Consider the following 21,987-nt stretch of genomic DNA (forward strand, 5'->3'; position numbering starts at 1 on the left):
ATAAAGGACAATAAGCTGCGATTACCTTATGACAAAATGCCATTGTCATACGGAGGATTCAGACCACGATTCGCGATGAACGTGCCATTAGAAGCCAAGGAATTATCCTCGCTAGATCCGAATCTGAGCGTTACCAAAGCAATTGACGCGTGAGTTTAGATATAATTGAAAAAATTACTCTGGGATTTACAAACGAGCGGACCAATTTCACTGTGTGTAATAGTACATTATTTAACAAGGGCATAAAGTCGAAGATTATTCCCGAGGGTGGGTTTACTGCCCGCGGGAAGCGATTAATCACCCAAGGGAATAGTCAACTTTTATTCCTAAGTTACATATAAGACTTTATTTCTGACTCAACTTTGGCCGCAATATTTATTTGAAAATTGAAACTTTTTAATTCGGCACATATCAGGGAAAAATATGCCACTTATGTCCCGCTTTTGAGGTAAAAAAAAGTTAACTTTATGGTTGAGTCGGGAATAAAAGTCGTATTTTCAATGTTTTCTACTATTTTTCGGTGTTTTTTAATTATGAAATGAGTGATTAAGTGCTTAAAGTTGACAACACAAGTCGAGCCTATTTGTTTTGTCGAATGGTTTTAAATCCGCTTCATAATTTTTGCAGCTGTTTTACAGTTTCAGAGAATGGTATGATAATTATTTTTTTTTCTTCTCTGTTCATTTTAGGAGGCTTGCTGCCGATCCCAGATCTTGAATACAGTTTATACGAAGTCACGAAATTTCAACAAAGCATATATCACTTTTTATTTATTTAATACGTTTAACTAAATAATAACGCTACAATAGGCGGTATTTATATAACATAATCACCACTGGGGTAAAATCTAATATACAAATTCAATAAATACAATGCGTAAATTAAATCTCAGGTGCCTGTAAAATTAAATAAGTAAATTCGTTGTTCTTTCATTTTTTGGTTTCGTTTTGATTTTGCACCCCTCTAGATTTTTGGTTTTCGTTCGATTTTGCAGCAGAAATAAAAGATTCTAATCGTGAAAAATTAGAAAATTTTCCATAAAGTCTGTTTCATTTTCACCTTTTTTCATTCTGTTTATTTTATCCTTGAAATTGGCAATTTTTATTCCAGTCTTTATCCGAAACGAGAGATTTGAGCTGCAATTAGCGAGTACAAAGGACTCAATTTTTTATTAACTAAGGTGGAAAAACCTCAAACTTTCATCATCGAATTATAATTTTCATATTTTCAACCGTAATTCGATCTTCACCCGGATTTGCCATGGTTTATTTCTTCATTATTGATTAATAATGAAAATCGTCAAAGAAAAAATTCCACGTTTAAGACAAGATATTTTTGTAAACTTTCGCATGCTTCTATTCTGATCAAAAATCATAACTTTTCAATAAAATATTACGATTTTATTTAAACAATCAGCATGAAGAATTATCACCCTGGATATCCCGAGATAGAGTCTACATAATTCACCGTTATTAGATTTTAAAATTAGTTACAGTAAAGTTTAAAGCCGTTGGGAGATTATTATTGAATGCTGCGTTATTGTGTGAATGCTGCGTTATTGTATGAATGCTGCGAATCTTACGAATTAAAGGGTGAAACACATCGAGAGCGCCTTAGCTGCTCGGGATCTAACGATACTCTCGGTGTCCCTCAGAAGTTGCAAAAGTCGCTGAACATCATCCGGTTCTGGAGGTTTCAGAAAGCCAAGAATGAGAGCCGACGTTGATCTGACGTTCGGATTCTCAGATCTAGAATATCCTCTACTGACTGAGCTTCTGGGAAAATAAAGTTACTGTTTTCATTGCAAGTTAAAAAAAAAAATATGAAGAATCTATCAAACACGGCGAATCAAATGTGGCGAAATATTTATTTGATCCAAAATAAATAGGGTTTCGCATAATAACCCAAATTATGATTCTGATCACTTGTTTGTTGAATCAAATGATATTGCTTTGAATCAAAGAAACATTCATTTCACCATATATAATCGCCATATTTGATAAATACAACAAATCTTTTTTACGTCTGACGAATCGTGTGAATTTGAGATAACAACGAGTCATTTCATTGATCATCTTGAATATGTTCCGAATGTTTTTACTACTATTCATTTTCAGAAACTTTTTCCAAATATTTTGTTATTTAATTCACGAATTCTTGTAGCCTGAAGAAATTTCAGATTATCGAACAGTTCGAATTTTTTTATATTCGAAACACGTAAGTTTTTTTTATTTAATTTTACAATTCTGATGTAAGATATGAATGAAATAAAAATATTCGAATTCAAGCTTATATATATATACATGTATGTATACGTTCTGAAAGTTTTTCATATTTGAAAAAATTGAATTTTTCACGTTTGAAAATAACAACAGCCAATAAATAAAACATAAATTGGAAAAAGATTTTCTTATAAGCCATTAATAAATTCTATGAAGAGTTATTACCAGATAAAAGGATAGTGCGTGGCAAGAAAAATTAAACAATTACCTAGAAATTTGAATTTGATACATGAATATCGTTTGCTCACCTGAGTTCAGTCACACGTTGAGGAATTTCTCGAATCATGCACTGTATCAAAGCGCAGACGAATTTTTCGATATCCAATTTATTCTCTGCTCTCAAATGCGTATGAATAATAAATGCCAGCGATTCGGATTGCAGGAAATTCGCCGAATCGTGGAGCGTTTCTCTTACAGCCTGTTGAAAATACACGAAAAATGACATGTAGGTATTGAATCAAATTAATTGAATTTTGAATATTTGCTGAAATTTACCATAAATTTGAGGCAGGTACACAAAAAAAATTTCATCCAATGTACTGAATATACACGGTGAATGAAATGTTTTTGTTGATTCAAATAAATGTTCCGATCACTTTTTGGTAATTCAAAATGACGTTTCTTCGAATCAAAGAGAAAAAAACGTTTCTTTTACCGTATTTGATAAATTCAAGAATTAATTTTTTTCCGTTGAGAAAGTATCTTTATCACCCGAAAAGTTGAATATATTTAATATTCAAAAATTTAAAGCTAAAATCAGTGCCTGAAAAATTCTGAATATCATTTCAGTCTATGTAATAATTTTAAAAAGTTTATTCTAGCGACCTTAGCAACCGCCAGATTTGGATCTTCCAGTCTGACGATGAGGCACGGTAAGCAGCCAAGAAGATGATCAGACATAACTTCGTCGGCGTTACTGGACAGAGATTTCCAGGTGTGAGCGATGGCGCCGAGAGCATTAATGGCGGCCAATCTCATCTCCCAATTTTCTTTTTCGATGAAAGGTTTCAGGGAAAGAATGACTCGTGGATTCGGCAGCCGCTGACCTTTTATCGACAAAAGCACTGCCAAGCCACGAAGCGATTCCAAAGCAACTCCATTTCCGCCCTCACTTCCGGCCGGCACCTCGAGCTGCTCCAATAAAGTGTCTATTGAACTTCCTATGTGTTCCTCGATCTGAAATGAGGAATTTAGGATTCATTATTTCGGTCAACTAATTGGAGCAGTTTGACGAAAAAATAGATACAGATTCAATTACTCTGACAGTTGATTTATAGGTTGGGGCGTGGCTAAGCAATATGGCGTCGAAAACTGGGCTGTCAGCGAATTGTTTTCGGTCGATCAGTCAAGTATGGAAGTACAGACTACTCGGTGCAATTTCTAAAGCCTTAGTTTTTGCGCATGGAATTAACATGCTCGAGAAAATACGACGAAAAAGGTATTTTAAAATGAAATATGGCATGGTTAATGAAGTGCAATTTTTCTCCACCGGATGTCAGAGCTCCATGTTTTCATTCATAATTCACTTGAAGATCACATGAATAATTTCAGTCAATTGATATTGATTTCGAATAATGTTTATCAATTTCCATCAACTTATTGTTAATCAATTAGTCAATTTTCATTAGGCAATGTATTATACTGATGATTTCTGGATAAGGAAATCACGATACATGCCTGAAAATTACTTATAATGCTGAAAACACGTTAGAAATACATGGAAATCGTATGATAAATTGGAAATCGATGAAAGCACGTGATCATAAAAAAATCTGCATACTAAACTTATCTATCCATAAGGCAAGAATCGACATCGATCTTAAAGATGAATGGGAATCACAGTTGATTTTGGAAGTTGGAAAGAAAGTTGGTGAATAAATTCCGTTAAATGTTATCGGCCCCGATTATGGTGAACATGAATAAAACAACATCCCCAAAATCTCAAAAAATATTAACCAAGTGGCGTAATTTCTTTCCCGTTGATTTTTAATAATTCTAGTTACCTCGATCAATTCTTCATAATTTCGAAAAACATTTTTAAGTCATCCGATTTCCTTGGATTTACAATCTTATTTACAACTGTTGACTCAGCGAGTCCTTGAGTGGAAGTGGAGCTTAAATATGTTACCCGATCAGAATCAAGGTATGACACTCGGGTCAGTCCGATGATGGCAAGTCTTCTGACGAGCGGAGACGAGTCTGCTGTGGCTTCGTGAAGAGTGTTCAGTATCGCCTCGAGCCAAACATCACCACAACCAGGCCTGCCAACAAGTTCCGAATAGAAAGCAGCTGAGACTGCTCTCTGCGCTGGAATTGTGCTCGTGGCCAGCTGGCACAGCGATCTAGCCAGAGTGACTATCGTATCTTTGCTGGTTATGCATCTAACCACCGAACAGACCGTGGATATGAGATTTTCCTCCGCTTTGCAGTCGGACTCGAACACCTGGAAGATGAGCAAACGTTGCGAGCTATTGAATTTGCTTTGACTTTGACATTGAATTTACTTTTTGAGTATGAAATTTGTAGAAACTTCGTAAGTATGTTTCCGAAAGCAATTTATGCCAGGATAGTGATCCTTTAAAAATAAAACAACATTGCTGTTATAAGTAGAAAAATTGATCGAAAGTGTGGAATCAAAGAATCAAAACAATGTGAACGCGTGAGTAACAAAATTGAAAAATCGAACACTATCCCCTAAATGATTTTCAATAAATTCCCGGTAAAACACGATTGAAATCCCAGAATATTTACAGGATTATACTAAACCCAGAGTTATAGACTAAATGATATTTTCAAGGCCGTCAAAGATTTCAGGACGAGTGGATTTATGTTTTCGCGAGTCTGAAAGCAATACTTACAGATCCATTTAGTATTCCGCCAGCGACATTCGGATTAACGACGTTTAGGACCTGGGTAAGTGCAGTGTATGCTTCGTGATGAGGATTTATTTTGTAGGCTTCTTTGTTCGGGACAAATCCGAACTTGCAGTTTGGAGACGCGATTGGAGCGTTCGCATAAAGCCAAGCAGCCATGCTGGCCAGGAGAGCGAAAATCAGCTCGGACAGTCGCTTCTCAATGAGCAAATCTGAGTTTGTTGCTTGGAAAAAATGACCGAGGGCTACTACCGCTGCTAATGAAGAAAACGAGGCGACGTGAGCCTTCTCTTGACATATTGCACTGACTCCGTTTTCTTCTAACATCTTGTTGCTCGTCAGTTGCTGGAGAAGCAAGTCCAGAACCTGCTCAAAAAAAAAAAGAGAGAGTTACTGATTACTTGCCATCAAGTACGATGGATTTAAAAATATTCGCAATATGAGTAATACGAAATTCCAAAAAAGAGCTAAACGGAAAAAACGATTCAATCGAGAATTTTGAAAAATAAACATTGAAGAGTAAAAGAATTTAAATTCTGAATCCTGAAGACGAATCTTAGATCGAATTTTAGTCGAATAGATTCGGAACTCAAATCAATTGAAAATAAAAAAATAGATATAATCATAACAATAAGAACAACTGACGAAGATTATATACGAATTTAGGAAGCTTTGAGGGCTTGTTCGATGAAACGAGAAATATGAGTTAAAATAATTTTGGACCTGTATTCCGATTTCGTTGCTTGTTGCAAACTCCTTCCAGCAGGTCTCGGCGTCTTTGTTTAAAGGCAAAGGTTGCCTTAGAAGAGCCTCGACAACTTCGTGTGGATGATGAGTCGCGAGTGTCTTAATTGCATTGATGGCGCCTTTTTTACAGCTCGCATTTTCAATGTGTCTAAGCTGCGTCAGGACTTCAGCTAAAAATTTTATCCGGTACAATGACAAAATAATAGAACAAATTTTACTGGGCAAATATCCATTAATTATTTTTCATAAAAAATTACTGGACTGGATAAAGACGTTAAAAAAATATCAATCCATCAAAAATCCAATAATCACTGAAGAAATGGCGATAGTAAGGCGAATTAAGCTTGGGATTAGAAGTTGACAAAATAATTAGTATTAATATAATTTAATCTGTTTTGAAAACGTCGAGAGCATAACAATTCCAGGATAGCAAGATTTATACTTCCAAGGTAAAATTTTTTTTGTACTTATACAAAAATTGCGAACAGTAGATTTTCTCCCGAACACTCGTGTTGTTCTCAACAATTAGTCAACTTTAAACTGTTGATTCATTGTTAAAGAAGAAAGGAAAGGTGGCAGAAGATTCGCGAAGCTGTAGGTGCAAGATATTGTAAGTTAATTGCGTGATTACTATAGTTAGAAAATTTTCTATCGAACACATATCATAGATATTATGTACGTATATTCTGCGTACAAGTTAGATGAACAGCAGCATGCGCCAGGTCGGTGCCTCTGACCTTAAAATGTTGAGCTAGGGAAATGGCAGAAGCCAAACCGCCGTCCCCTCGACTATTCAGATCGAGAATTAACCCCTCTGCCAAAGCAACGGCCTCGCCGCCAGCAACCCTTTCGCTAGCAGCTGCGGCCAAAGTCTGTAAGAAGAAGTATCAATAAAGGGTGTTGGTTGGATTATAAATATCGATAGACCTTATTAATTATTTAACTGGTAGACTCGGATTTACATAAATTTATATTGATTATTTCGCAGTATATTGTATACACTCGAGCTACGAAGACCTTTTCATAGAAGCAAAAATTGAATATCTCGGTATTATAAACAAGGATTTCGACAATCTAGTGCTTTTAGTGGTAATAGTTGAAACACTGATAATAATGAATATAGCTGCGACGGTAGCAGTAGTGGTAATAGTAGTAATAGTGGAAATAGTGGCTATAGTGGTAACATGTCATTTCATCGAATTTCTCAAGGGAAAACGACAGATACATGTGTGCAAAGTAAAATGGTCTTAGGGTTCCGTTGCAGGATGATGGGAAGACTCAAATCATCGCGCGTCTAGGGGGGCGGGAGGCGTATTTTTGGGAGGAAATAGTTTTTAATTTTTTTTATGAATAGATAAGAGATAGAAAAATCCACATGCCAAATTTCGCATTGATCCTTTGTGTAGTTTTTTCATTAGAAAATTAGAAAACAGAGAGAAGTTTGCGAAAAAAAGTCAATCCCCCCTTAAGTAGTTCATAGTATTTTATAGAATACTTTTTCAAATATTTCACGACTATGCAGTGGGCTTCTCTATCTGAGGAACGATGCGTGCGCTTTATTCAAGTAACCGGAGTTACAGCTCATGTTCAGGTCGATCATCGTATCCTGTCACAGTCATCACAAACGTTAAATAACATTTGTTTTGACAACGTTGAGTATTATTTGTTTTGACAACATTGAGTATCGTTTGTTTTGACAACGTTGAGTATCATTTGTTTTGACAACGTTAAGCATTCTTTGTTTTGACAACATTGAGTATCATTTGTTTTGACAACGTTGAGTATCATTTGTTTTGACAACGTTGAGCATCCTTTGTTTTGATAACATTGAGTATCATTTGTTTTCACAACGTTGAGTATCATTTGTTTTGACAACGTTGAGCATTCTTTGTTTTGACAACATTGAGTATCATTTGTTTTGACAACGTTAAGTATCATTTGTTTTGACAACGTTGAGCATTCTTTGTTTTGACAACATTAAGTATCATTTATTTTGACAACGTTGAGCATTCTTTGTTTTGACAACATTGAGTATTCTTTGTTTTGACAACGTTTGGGATGGTCGTGGCGAGATACGATGCTCAATCTGAAATGAGAGCTGTAACTCCGATTGTTTGAATAAGGCGCACGCGTCGATCCGCAGATAAACTCACTCTATAGTCTGTATATCCCCTCGGCCTGTTTTCAATAAATTTTGTTTCACTCACTTTAACGCCTTCGTAAAGCGTGTTCAGATCCTCGTTTATTATCACTCTTTTTATTTCGCTGAGATCGTGATCTATGTTGTTGTCAGGTAGCGTCGATCTATGCTTGGCACTTATACTCAGGATTAGAGCAACGCAGTCGACTACCAGCGACCTGAAAACCGGCTCTGGATCTGTGCTTCGCGATAAAATTCTTCCCAGTAATTTTCCCGGCTCCAGTCTGCCACCCGGATATGTGTACTTGAGTAAATCGTGATACGATCTGTAACGCATCGACATCGATTTATGCACTGTATGTTCGCTCGTAAAATAATTTTTTCTATAGTCGAGTTAATCATCGATTAATGGAATATTCTAAGAAGGCAAAAAACAAAACAAACGGACTAATTGTGTTATTTTATTTTAATCTTGAGTTACATAATTTTCTGTTAAACTTTCTACTTGACTAGAATTCTTCGACATTTTTTTAAATTTCGTTTTTACCATATCAGTGAGAATAAAAAACAAATTAAACTCTTATTCCCCTTTTTTGGGTCGCGTGTTTTTTTTTTCACTTTTTTCACTTTTTTCACTTCCACATGAACAGTATTGAAATTGCCTAACTATATCAGTTATTTAAACAATTTCTATGTAACCTTCCAATTTTCAGATTTTTTTATCAAATTACTTGATTTTATCACGGCTTTTCGAGTAACTTGAAATTATACTGATTACCTACCTGAGGGTGCAGCGAAGGGTGAGAAGTGCAGCTTTCCTCTCGTAATACAGGCCGGTTTGCATCCAAGGTAAAAGAGAATGGCTCAGTTCTGCCAGTGCGTCCGAAGAATCTGCAACCACTTCGCTGCAAACGACTCCCAAGCTATTTAATACTTGCATTTCATCCGGTAGCAGCAATGAATTGATCTAAAAATGTCGACAACATTGGTTATACGGTTTTACAACAGTTATCATTCGAAAGCGAACAGAACATTTAAACAAAATATTTGCAATCAGATTGTATCTACTGTATTTATAAAATCAGAGTTATCGAAGAAACGAGAAAAATAAGAAGTTTAGCCTTCTGAAACTCATGGTGTGAAATTTTTTTTACCATTATGCATATATATGTAAGTATATAAAAAATTAACACCGCAAAACGAATTGTTATTTTGGGAAATGCTAATTCCTATAATTTTTTGTAACTACATTATAAATTCTCGGTGGTTGATAAGCTGTAAGAGAAGATTCAATTGGAGATGTTTTTTTTTTATGTGGTTCGAAAAATTTGGTTTCTCCAAAACCGATTACAACAAACCATGAATATTGTGTAAACGAGCTCGTAGAATCCTTGTGGGAGTTGGCTCTCGGTCAAATTGGCTGATATTTTAAAATGTTGTAGTACATACTTTCCCGATGAAATTGAATATATCGCGGAAAAACTGCACAGTCGATTCGCAGAGACTCGGCACACGCGTGAAAAGCTGTTTTTTCTTTAATTTTCAACACTTGTGGCCGTAAGAAATTTTCATCGGGAGGGTTATACTACAACATACTAAATTTCCCACACCAACGCCAATACCAATTCCTATAAGTATTCTGCGGGGTCCTGTTGTATCCAAAAATAAAAACACCCACTTCGGTACTCGCAGGGACAACTTTGTGAATCAGCGTGCTGAGCAGGACTTCTCTTTCTTCTGGATTTAGAAGTGGTGGTATCCTTCTATGAACCGTGTCAAGGATCAGATATTTCGAGATTAAAAAAATGCAGTTCTTAAAATCGTTCATTATTCCGCTCGTTGCCAATTTGAGTAAACCAATTTACTGTGTACAAGGCGTTGGTTTCACATAAAAAAAGTTCCTGCTCCAATTTATTTATATATAAATGAATAATTAAATCGTGCTTGCTCTGAAACTAACAGACTTTAATCGTTTCTTCGCTAAATGAAGGATACATCAGCGAGATGACTGCCTTGAGTATCGCCGAATATAGCTGAAGTGGTCTGTGTCCAGACGATGTCTGAAGTAAAGCTAGGACAGAAGCCAATGCTGGTCCTCTCATGCGGAACCCAGTGCTCTCTGGTAATCTCATGGGATTAGCAGCCCCTCCGACCTTAGAAATTGAAAATGGACATATGATGCTCAATGCGACACTGGTATGATTGGTTTTACTTTTATTCCCGATCTCAATTATTTTTCCTTGTGGGTTAATCTTTCTTCGAAATTACAGACACAAAATTTTAACGCTGGTTTTATTAATGATCTGGACGAAAATAGGAAGTATCTTATCTTATTGACGTTCTAGATGGAAATAAGAATTATCTTATCTTCTTGATGATCTAGATGAAAATAAGTATAATCTTGTATTATTGATCATCTGCACAAAAGTCAGGATCATCTCGTCTTATTGATTATGTTCACGAAAGTAAGGATAATCGTATCTTCGGTGAAGATAAATCCATGAAAGGCCATTTTTCATTATATCTCGATGAATTTTTACGGTATACTCAGTCAACTCAAGTCAACTCATCTATAAACAATAACAGCATTCCATTTTCTTGTGCAAAACTAAATTGTGCTTGCCTGTTCAAGAGCGAGAAGTCCAGCGAGCTTGGTTGATATTTCCTTTGCCTCGTGCAACTGTCGAATAATCCAAGGTAGGATATTATCGTCGAGCGGCGAAAACAGATCCTTGGCATTACCTCTCCTGGCGATCTCAGCATAGGATCTAAGGAGTCCAGCCTTGGCAGCCTCGACGGTCGCGGCAGCTTTGAGGTCCTTCATGAGTCCTAGAAGCTTGACCGGAACTTTTCTCGAATCCTCGATGACGCAGGATTCTTCCATCAGCTTTAGGACAGTCTCCAATTCGTGTTTTGCACAGATCCCGACACCTCTTGCGTAGCAATTGTCGTCGGGCCGAGTTCTCGCCAAGTCGATCAAAAGCTGCGTGTGCGAAACGTCTTGCGTCACGGAGGCCAGGAACGGAGCGACTCCTGGCTTGTTCGCCACTCGTGATACCAAATCGTCCGATAGTTCTTTGCTCCACGATTCGTCCTCAAGCAGTACGCTCTCTTCTAATAATTCGACGATCTCTTCTTCCCAGGGATCCGCGCTGTTACAAAATCGAGTTCTAGATTTTTTTTCAAAGAGATTTATTCAAGTGGAAAAAGACACGCAAGTTAAATTCTTTCAGAAACTCCTGTGAATCTACTCAGAATTTAGTGTGCTATTCTTCTAACTGTTTCTCAGTTTTCCTGAAAAATCTCTGACAAGTAGGTTCAAACACTTCTAGAAAATTTTGATAAAATTACTCTACTTTCGTACGAAAAATTAATTTCGGAAAAACGTTGAGAATTATTGAAAAAAATTTTTAAAGTTTTCTTGGTTCCAGAAATTTTTGAGGAGCTTTTTTTCTAGGGTTTTGGCTGCGTTGAAAATCAAAACTAAGCCTCGAACAGAACTTTACAAAATAATTTTATAATTTTGTGGATTACTACGAGGAAAGGCTCTGTTTGTTACTGTTTAACAATAGAAAATAAAAAAATGTCAAACGTGCAGCGGTCGTGAAATTTTTTACGGTGAATTACTGTACAAAGGTAAACAGAGAGACAGCGAAAATTTGTGGTATTGCAAAAGTAGTAAGTCAAAATTCAGCACACAGATAGATGAATGTAAAAAAACAGCGAGTGTAAAAGAAGTTTCAAGGCCAAAATTCAGTGAAACTGAGAAAATTAAGAAAATTGTAATGACCTATTTTTATGATAAGGACATTCAACGCTGAAAATTATCTGCAAAATGAATCCTCGTACCCATAAGAATGATCTAGTTTATTCGCTGCCGGATCGTTCTGTAGTTTGTTTATTATTTTCGTCAATTTGGGATCCCAAAGTTTTTCCAAACGGGACCCGATCAGCGGAGCTGTGGACCTTAAAAATGACAGCACGGCAACGTGATTTTGATGATCACCCAATAATTCCAGGCTCTTTCCAAACACAAGGGCAGCATGAAAATCATTTCTTAATCCCTCGTACTGCTCGTCTTGGATTATTTTTACAGCCATTGACGTCAATGCACGCGTCACTGGAATTACCTGCGAAAAGAATGAAAAATGACTCGTATATTAACTTTTTCACTGTGATTTTGAATTGCTGCAATTAAACTTTAGCCGGTACCTTCATCTGGTAAAAAACAGCAATTTAATATTTTGACTACAATTTTCATTGGGCATTCACTTGAGTGTTTGTTAAAAAGTAAAAAAGATCGAAACAAAAAGTTTTAATTTTAATCGATTCCAAGGTGCCAGTAATGTTATACCAGATGAAGGTGCCAGTTAAAAGTTGCAAACTCTCAGATCACGAACGACCTCGAGGTGCCAGCTAAAGGTTAAATGAAACAATTAACAAGAAATAATGATTTGAAAAATATGTTAAACTACGACAAAGGATTATCACAAGGTTTTCAAGATTGTAAGTAAACGATAAAAAATTATAAAAATCGAAGAGAAACGAATTGAAAAACTGTTTCCGAATAACGTGTATGATGAAAATAATATCAAAAGACTCACAAGTGGATGAAAAATGGTTTGAAAGACGTTTAAAAAACGGTAGAAGTTTGCAAATGATGAATAAGAATAGAACACACTTGAAAAATGGTAACAACGTCTTTAGAATAATTTAAAAATGTCTTAAATATCAGATAAATCTATAAAGTCGGTAGAGAATCTATAACAGCGATTGAAAAATTGAAAAAATTGATAATAACTGGACAAACAGACCTGTACAAGTAATATGAAAAAACTGTTGTAACAATTTGTCCAGTAATTAAATAACGTATATAAAAATAGAAATTGCATCACTTACAGACGATGCAGAAGAAAGAGGATCGACCAAAGAATTCAGCAAAAGAGACCACAGCCAGCTTTCGGCGCCATCGACTGTTGTGGCAAGCAAATTGAGAGCCTCTTCGCAGGATTGTCCTTCATCGGTTTTAGAACTGCACTGCATTACCTGTAAAAAATAAATATTGAATACCAAATTGAAGGTCTTAATTTTTGAAGAGCTACCGATCAAATTGGACCGATTAAAATAATTATTTGGACAGAATGGATTATAGAAATATGAGTAATCATTTGGATGCCTACCATGAATCGGACGAAACAAGCTCGCTGATCAGGCGTCAAAAGCTTCATTGATCTTGCAGCGATTGCTGCGATAGCTCCGACCAATTGACGCGCGTTTCCCTCGTGCAGAGACTCCTGTAAGCTTAAAGCTATTCGCTGGAGGGCTGAATCGTCCTGAAAAACGGATGAAATCATTGTTAAGAATGAATGGAAATTTTTGAGCGGTTTTTCCTCGTTACCCGTTAAAGTTAGATTCTTTTGATTTGAAAAAGTGCCGACAGTAATCATTTTTCATGGTAAACAATGCGCGAAATGAAAAATCTTTCGCACCTCGTTTGGAAGCGTGTTTATCAAGTGTCTAAGGACGACTAGTGCTTTGGATCTCTGAACAGCGCTGGGAGATTTGAGCTGCTGTAAGAATCTGAAACAACGGAAACCGCCGATTAACACAATCCGCGAATAATTCGTCGATCAAATCGTTTACCTATCGAGTCCCTCTCCAGCGTAAAGCGAAACAAGAGCGTTGGAGCATCTGAGTACTTCGTAATGAGTCAAAACTGCCTCTCTGGAGGCTTCGAAAGGCGTGATGCAAACCATGTCCGAAAGAGTTCCGTGGATGTGTTCTATCATCGGATATATGACCATTTTGTTCTCCTCGTTCGCGGAATTCAATAAGGTTGCAAGTACTCTGGAAATCGGTAACGATTATCGTCTATGTATTTTCTATCGGAGCCAAATTCAATTATCAAATTCGGAAATTTATACGTCGACAACCAATTATTCAATTCGATTGGGTTTTCTTGTATTCAAAAAAAGTATTGATCCGATGCCATGTAATAGGGAGTATTGTTATTGTCGATAACGTAAGAACCATTTTACTCAATGACACGTTTTGTGACGCCTACGATATTTCGAAAATGGCTCCGCCGATTTACTTCAAGTTTCAAGACATTATTCTTGACTGGTTTATCCCTTTGGACATGATTCGAAATAATTTTTTTTTTCTGTTCGCTTAGCAAAATATGGCGAACGTTCGATTTTTTATCAAAAATTACCGACATTCGAATTTTTTGGACAAGACAATATGGTAGTTAAATTAAACCCGGAGTCGTGGGAAAGAAAGAAACTATCCAAGAAAGTTGTCTCCAAATCCGGAGTAAATCGGCTGAGTCGTTATCGAGATATCGCCGGCACCGCAAACCATTTCACTGATCATGAGCGAAATGGTTGGCATTATAATTGTCAATAACAATGCTTCCTATTTCTAGATTCTGGCTAAAAAAATATTTTTACAAAGCTTAATCCTCGTTATTTTAAATAAAAGAAACTCGAATTCGATTGAATAATTGGCTCTCGAGGTATAAATTCCCAAAATTCATTCATTTATTCAGCTGGCTTCTCCTACTAAATTACGCTCAATAAATGCGCAATACCTCGTTGCAGCTAATCGGAGGTTCGATCTCTTGCACATGTTCAAAAGTGTTGGCAACAATTTGGCTAGTCGTCGACCCTGCGGATCCGGAGGCAGGAGAGTCGATATCGGACCAATTGCGGTTACAATTGCCTGGGTCGTTACGTGATCTCGGCTAGCCGGCAGCCACGTGTGGGCCAAAGTGTCATAGGCGAGCAGCATCTCGGTATCAAATAGATCTTTGCCGATGTTTGAGTCCGGCGCCTCTTCTATGTTCACCAAATACTCGTTTATTGCCTCGGAAAATTTTCCTATAGCTGCAATAACGCGAGAATATAGATAAGATGATCGCTCGTTTCGCTTCGAAGAGTGCTTTAGGGTGGGGGATAAGGGTTTCAGCGTGAAAAAAAAAACACTTTTTTTGTGAATTTTTTTTAAAGGTATGGATTGAGCAAATTTAGTCAAACCTTTTCTAAATTATTAAGTATACTTTTAACAATATTTTGTAATTTTTTCATGCTGAAATATTGAAAAACGAGCCGGTGACAGAGCTTGCATCAGAACGTCTCAGAAAAAAAACAATTTGCGGTGTTCACTACATCTCGGTCGGAAATTATCTGATATCAAAAACCATTAGAATTTAGTCAAAGTATCATCAAATCCCCCCCCCCCCCCACAACGTTCTTTGATTATTTTTTTTTTCATTTCAAAAATTTTTGGTGGCCATCTAAAGTGTAAACTGGTATTTTCCACGAAAAATTCCGCCATTTTGTGGGTGGGAAACCCCCTTATTGTAAAAAAAAAATTTTAACCAAACGTTGGTGGGAGGTATTTTATATGTAGAAAATGTGTACCAAGTTTGAAACGAATCGGTCAAGTAGTTTTTAAATGGCAGTGAACACGGGCTTTGAAAAAGTAGTTTTGAGAAAAAATCACAAGCGCACGATCAAACGTACAACGACAAACTGACGCTCGTCTCTCGTTTTAAAATATTGTACGGTGTATAGTATAGACATACAAATATAAAATATGTCTTTATGGCTTTACTTACCAGTCTTTATTGAATAAAATATTCTTGAAACAGGATAATGGACCAGAACGATAGAAGTGAATAAGCTTTATTCCAGCTGTCAGAGCTATAGTGTTAAAGGGCAGGAGACTAACTAGACAATAACTTCAAGAGCTTTGTTCGGATCGACTTAAAATTTTGGGAATATATTCTTGAAATGTTTAACAATAAGATAAGACAAAAAAAAATCGATTTTTCGAAAGTGCAAAACCTTCCCCCCCCCCTTAATAGGTGAGTCTTATGAAACAACTAATGTTTGTTATTCTACAAAACCAGTAACTCTGGTGAAAATAATTCTATGAATATCGATAAAAATTTCTACGAATTTTGACGGAATATTCTATGAAATTGTGGAGGATTTGGGCCGATTCATAATTTTTGAACTTAGATTTGGCAACAATTCGTTGTTTTTCGTAGAGTATAATCTACGAATTGTTACGAAATCTAAGTTTAAAAATTATGAATCGGCCGAAACCCTACACTTTTCCATAGAAATTTTCATAGAAATTCATAGAATTATTCTTACCAGGGTGATTAATTGGTCTCGCCGATACTTACTGTAGCAAAATGCCTGTTTCAGGGCATCCTCTCGAGTCCCACCCAACATTGGGACGATCACACTCATAGCTACTTTCAAGAAGGGCACAACACCGAACGCGTTGCTAGCCGCAAGCATTCCTAGTGCTCGAATTACTTTTGGGTCAGCTGTCGTGCCTGGCTCTAATCTGAAAGAAGCGTCAAGCTTTGTGAAAATTCGTGTCTGGTAATATTTTGCCATATAACTAAATGAATTCATATGAAATAAATTTTTTTTTTTATTTTTTTATTCCAAATTTGATGAAAAAAGTTGTTAGTTATTTCTCGTGATAGTTTTTCGTTCAAACATTTCTCAGAAACATCTTGTTACCGTGTTTTTTAAGTGGTTTGAGAAAAAAACGGTATCATTTCTGGAAAAGTTTAAAATAATCTCACAATATCTGACGAATTGGACGAAATTTTAGACAATTTCTGGAAAGGATTCTCATATTTTTTAGAAATCTCGCTTTCTGCTGGAAATTAAAAAAAAAAAAAAATACTCCGGATTATTAAGATTCCGACCATTTCTGACTAATGTCGGTCAAGTTTGAGATGGAAAGCAAATAATTTTCACGGAACAACTCAGATTCTGTTCCAACGATTCATAATTATCTGTACGAAATTTGAAAAATGTCGAGTCTTTTTTGCCATTTCCATTCAAGTTCAGTTAGAGGTGAAAATCGGACCAATTTATACAAAAAACTTGATATTTTTCAGTACTTTATTTTGTATCAGAAATATGAAAAAAAAAACAACAAAACGAAATACATGCATCGTATCAGTTATGAACAAAATTGTTTCCGTAGTTTGACAGAAAAATCACTGTCATGGTGATCCGTCAAATTATTTGGCGGTTTTCGAGATGAGAGTCTTTAAAAAAAACCTCTCTCGTTTACCTTTGTAAAACCAGACCCATGGTGTTGGCGCAATGGCTTTTTGCCAGCGCGACGAGAAGGTCAGAAGCCTCTTTGCTTCCCTCACCGGTCAATGCCTCAGACGCAGTTTTAGCCACTGATACTGCCAGGTCTTCGTCAAGGCAGGCGCATTGATCCTTGCAGGTTTCTTCCATCGCCCTCAGTATCAGAGCCGAATGAGAGGCAGAAATCTTTTCAGGTGAAAAATTACCCATCAAGTCAAGAATATTTTGTATTTGGTTACAATTTTCACCAGCTTTTCAGGTCTAAAATTTTTTCGAAGCAATGTACAGCCGGAAACTTCTGCCAGTCAGACGAATTGGTTGAAATTTAAAAGGATTGAGAATTTTGAAAAAAGTTAAACAGAAGCTAAGGAGCCGTTTTGGCTCTCATAACGTTGATCAGAGCTATTCCAAAAAATAGATCTATCAAAGACATTATTTTTTATAAAGAATTTCATAATTATTTGGCACGGAAATCTCATGAATCTTGTTGTAAAATAATAAATAAATTGAGATGAAACAGGATCGAAATATACGCGGAAGAACGATAAAATTATATTTGATAATTCTTGATGACCGTCAGAAAATGTACCTTGGGATGAAGTTCCAAATAGTACAAAGAGGCGTGTACAACGACGACCGGGTTCAGTTTGGTTATGTTTTGAATCGACTCGAATACAGATTCTCTGACATTTTCACATTTGTCGTCCAGAACGTCGAGCATCGCCGCAACCACACCTGAAACCCAATATCCATCGTGAGGAGACGCGAAGGAACGAGATTGAGAATTCACGAGACGGTTCGAATTCACCGACGACACGTACTAATTTAAATTTTCAAATGATGGATAAATTTATCGCTTTTATGCACATTATTAAAGGTGAATTGCAATTTCTTTAAAGATTGATATAGTCAGACGTGAATTGTAAGCAGAGAATAGACGTAGAGAATAAAGACAAAATTATCGTGAAAACGGTCAAGCATTTTATGCCCTAAATTGGATCTCTATTGTCAAAAACAAAAAATTTTATTCTTTCACAGACAAAAATCTTGTTAAAAAAACGTACAAAGACTGTCTTACAAATGTCTTGAATAAATGACGATGTCTCAGCAAAAGGGTACAGCTATATAAAAATACTGAAACTGCCCTCAGTGAGTTTTTAAAAGACACTCCAAACCAGTATTTTGTGAAAGTTTTGTAATTGTACCTGTAGAGAAACACATTGTAGTAACCATTTGCAATTTTCTTTTTATTTAAAGAAAAGCAGCTGTTTTTGATGTTTTTTGTCGAGAAGTATAGGAAAAAGAAGTAACAAAAGTCCATCATAAATATCCATGTTAACTGAAATGAAAACTAATAATCATGTTTTTTCGATTACAGGGGAAACAATTGGGTTACAGAGCTGAAATTTTCGGAAATTTTTTCTGTTCAGTTAGGATACAATAGGCCGAGTGTCATTAAAAAACTGGCCTTTACTCACAGTCTCAGTATTCTTCTTTGGCTATGCCCCTTAGGCGTCATTCAAAAGTATTGAAACATTTTTAAAAAGTTTCATGTAGACGACGCGTGCTTACAAAAAAGTGAACAATTCTTACAGTTATTTACAAAAAAAAAAAAAAAAACAACTACGCGGTCATCTTCCTGGAAAAAATTTAAAAGTGAGCCTTCGAGTCATGTTCCAATAATTGCATACGCACTGTATATACAATTGTATATGAAGAAAACGTTGATAATGTTTGGACTGTCAGGCATATGGATAAGGATATAGGATGCTATAATGAGAAATTAACATCGCTTCTTAAAGAATTTGTATTAAACCACAAACTTAGGCTTCCTCCGAACGTCTTTCAGACATCAAATTTTTTCCGCATACTGTTTATTTTGAGTTACAAATAAGCTTATGTACATGAGAAAAAAAAAACATTTTATAGAACTTTCCAATAAACAGTCTTTTACTGGATTATAGTGATTTTTTTTCTATAAAAGTTTTTATGACATTCGTATGTAATTGTGTACATAAGTCTCACGAGGTGTGATTGAATGAGTATAACGTCTCGCAGATTAGAAACGCATATCGAAAAAAGGGATATCAGAGTCTTTTTAAACTCGCGCATGATTACGCAGGGTTTTGCATATGAACGCATAAAGCCCTTTTTAGGCAGTCAGTATGACCTCTTGAAAACTGTGTTGACTGTGGTCCCAGAAAATATATTACTAATGGACATCCGAGCCGGATAAAACAGATCAGACATCATAAAACGCGCCACGGTTTTTTTTAAATACAGTCACCTCTTAAAAATGTTTGATATTGTTTTAAAAGCAAAACTCGGCTTTGGGAATTATCTGGTACATGACTGTAAAACGGAACAAAGGTATATATATATATATATATCTATGTATAAAAATCAGAATAACACTCAGAATTTCACACCTGGCAGTTCGGAAACGTCATTACTGCTTCTTTCGGACGATTTGTTCTTCATGTTTGAAAAATTCTCCTTCGATTGCGTAGTAATTATGGTATTTTCTTATTGTAATTCAATTATCACAATCGTATAACCGAGTCATGCGTTTCAGTTCAATAATTACTACTGCGGGTTATATATTATACACATAGATGCACTTTATCCACGACGCAAAATATTGACCGCAACGACAGCGATGCAAAAATTTACGGTAATAACGTTTCATTACCATCATAATAATTATACGTATCCATTGCAATTAATAACCGTCGCAATATCAACTATCAGCCAACTGTACCACTGGCCCATAACACGCTTTATGCGTGTGTGTCTTCTCACGCGTGTGGGTATCAGTTGAATATGTGCACAGTTGCCTGTCTCCCTCTCTCTTCTGTAGGTAAATACACACAAGTAGGCGTGTTGTATTTTTTCAACTTCCCAGCTACGGTGTTAAACGCGGGCTTATTATCAAAGTTTGCATTTATAACCGTAAAAGATTACTGTCAGCTTTTATTATTTTGTGTTATCATCTTTGTAGGCAGTGACACCTGCTGAACGTTGGCAGTAGCGACTGCCATTACGAAACTGACGACAACCAGCAGATAACGGTTCGTCACATGCGCGTCAGCTCTTAGTCCAGAGCGTCCTCCAACCTCCGAAATAGATAGACGCTAGAGAGGAGCGAATGCGTCATTTGCTGATGGCGAGCGCACGGGCAGCCACGCGTTCGAATGTCGTATCGTTTGAACCGTGGTATTTGGGATCTACAGCTGACACAATATAACTCAATTAAAAAAATTCATTTTTTGAACATCTTGATACTTTCTCGATACAATACTTGTATCTTGAGCCGCGTTTTGAATTTTGGACGATGTTCATGTATGCGCGTAAAAACAAACATGTAAAGCTTAGTGTAACTTGAGATGAGAAATTATCTTTGAGTGATTTCCTATCGATAGTACAACGGCGTCGGATTTTGTGGTATCAGCAATGTTTCAGATGTAAAAATGACCTTGACTCACTGATGAGGAATTTTCAATAAGAATTAAGAAACGTCCAGCTCACTTGCGGTTACCCACAAGTTACGCTCGTACACTGTTATCTTCCGGACCTGATGACCTTTTTTTTCCGCGTTGCGTCAAGTAATTTACGGATGTTCTTGTACCAGTATGTAGGTATGGGATATATCCCGTAATAAGAATATTTTATTTAGTTAGAAGTGAAATAGTAGAGATGCGAAGTACAAAAGAATAGATCAGTCTGAATGATGTTGCGATTTATCGCTTTACAATTAGTCTGTTCTGTTCTCGCTCCCGCGTTAGTTGAACAAGAGCCGACGTGTAATAGCCGAAATGGTTTAATCGAGTGTCGGTTTAACGATGTGACAGGAAAACCGTCGTGCTTTCAAAAAAAAAAAAAAAAAATATCCAATATTTGTGATTTTGAACGTTTCCTAATCAGCATAACCGAATAAAAGTTTTCCTTCGTTTCGACCTACTACAATGATCTGACTATCTGGAACCGTAATTTGTTTTGGATTAAATCTGGGGCGGTCAAAAATCCTTCGATAAATGATATAAATCTTGAGTGAGAACAGCTTGAATTTTGATTGTTTGAACGTGTTTCTCACGAACATAATGAGTAACGTTTCGCTGTTACAATTAGGAGTTTCCATCGGCCTGCCAAGATTAAGAGCCTCCAATCCTGATGGGAACAACGTCAAGGCGATACCTTATTCATTCAAAGAACCGTTATCAACGCTGAAAATTTTACGTTCGGGTAACAATAAAATTACCTACACATCACGAAGATGTTTTGAAAAACTATGCAAATTGAAGGAGCTATATTTGTCGCGAAATGAAATCATTACACTGGTGAGTCATTCTTTCATAGGACTCTTTCACCTGAAGGTATTCTTGTTGGATGGAAAGTGGCTTACTGACGTACAAAATGGAGTTTTAAGTGGGTTGTCCAATTTAAAAGTGTTGAAACTGTCCTGGAATTTCATTTCGACAATAAATAGAACAACGTTTCATGGGCTTACTCGACTAATCCGATTAAGACTGAAAAACGACTACATAACTAGCATTGCTCTTGGATCATTCGCAAGCGTCAGAAAACTAGAAAACCTTTATCTAGACGACAACCACGTAGCGGAAATCACATCCAAAACTATGCAAGGTTTGAGCACCTTTGTCATATTGAATTTATAAGGCTACTTTCGTTTCGGACAGAAATTGATTATAGGACGGAAAAAGCAAGAGTTTAGTATGGTTCCGAGACTACGACAGGCGAATTTAGGTTTTTGCTGAAAGAAAAAGATGATTTGAGAGCGAGTATATGGCAGG

The 21,987-nt window shown here is 36.3% G+C and overlaps 1 protein-coding gene and 1 long non-coding RNA gene across 3 annotated transcripts; one reads left to right on the top strand and one right to left on the bottom strand.

Annotated features, from left to right (window-relative positions):
- Positions 1-739: 739 nt before the first annotated feature.
- Positions 740-20,213, bottom strand: LOC124183902 (maestro heat-like repeat-containing protein family member 1). 2 transcript variants are annotated; one of them, XM_046573055.1, is made up of 22 exons: positions 19,606-20,213; positions 17,766-17,911; positions 17,154-17,362; positions 16,240-16,406; positions 14,635-14,929; positions 13,686-13,889; positions 13,532-13,622; positions 13,223-13,375; positions 12,942-13,088; positions 11,892-12,172; positions 10,666-11,194; positions 10,038-10,195; positions 9,721-9,805; positions 8,825-9,009; positions 8,110-8,368; positions 6,597-6,774; positions 5,879-6,072; positions 5,141-5,521; positions 4,411-4,725; positions 3,108-3,458; positions 2,531-2,700; positions 740-1,775 (listed from the first exon to the last, which is right to left on the bottom strand). In XM_046573055.1, exons 1-22 carry the CDS (start codon positions 19,655-19,657, stop codon positions 1,586-1,588), a joined length of 4,740 nt encoding a protein of 1,579 aa, XP_046429011.1. In that variant the 5' UTR covers positions 19,658-20,213; the 3' UTR covers positions 740-1,585. The 2 variants fall into 2 exon arrangements, with proteins under 2 accessions (XP_046429011.1, XP_046429012.1); XM_046573056.1 differs by lacking the exon at positions 17,766-17,911.
- On the top strand, positions 19,203-20,450 carry LOC124183906. Its single transcript, XR_006871079.1, has 2 exons — positions 19,203-19,546; positions 20,178-20,450. It is a non-coding gene; the product is annotated as an uncharacterized LOC124183906 (long non-coding RNA).
- Positions 20,451-21,987: the final 1,537 nt, after the last annotated feature.

This window comes from Neodiprion fabricii, chromosome 5 (assembly GCF_021155785.1).
Source record: "Neodiprion fabricii isolate iyNeoFabr1 chromosome 5, iyNeoFabr1.1, whole genome shotgun sequence".
NCBI classification, from domain to species: Eukaryota; Metazoa; Arthropoda; class Insecta; order Hymenoptera; family Diprionidae; genus Neodiprion; species Neodiprion fabricii.

Excerpts from the sequence above, each read along its gene's own strand:
- LOC124183902 (XM_046573055.1), bottom strand. The coding sequence starts at position 19,657 with ATGAAGAACAAATCGTCCGAAAGAAGCAGTAATGACGTTTCCGAACTG. Across the intron at positions 16,407-17,153 it reads ATGGGTCTGGTTTTACAAAG|ATTAGAGCCAGGCACGACAG; the intron begins GTAAACGAGAGA and ends CGCTTCTTTCAG. Across the intron at positions 6,775-8,109 it reads CGCTTTACGAAGGCGTTAAA|ACTTTGGCCGCAGCTGCTAG; the intron begins GTGAGTGAAACA and ends TTCTTCTTACAG.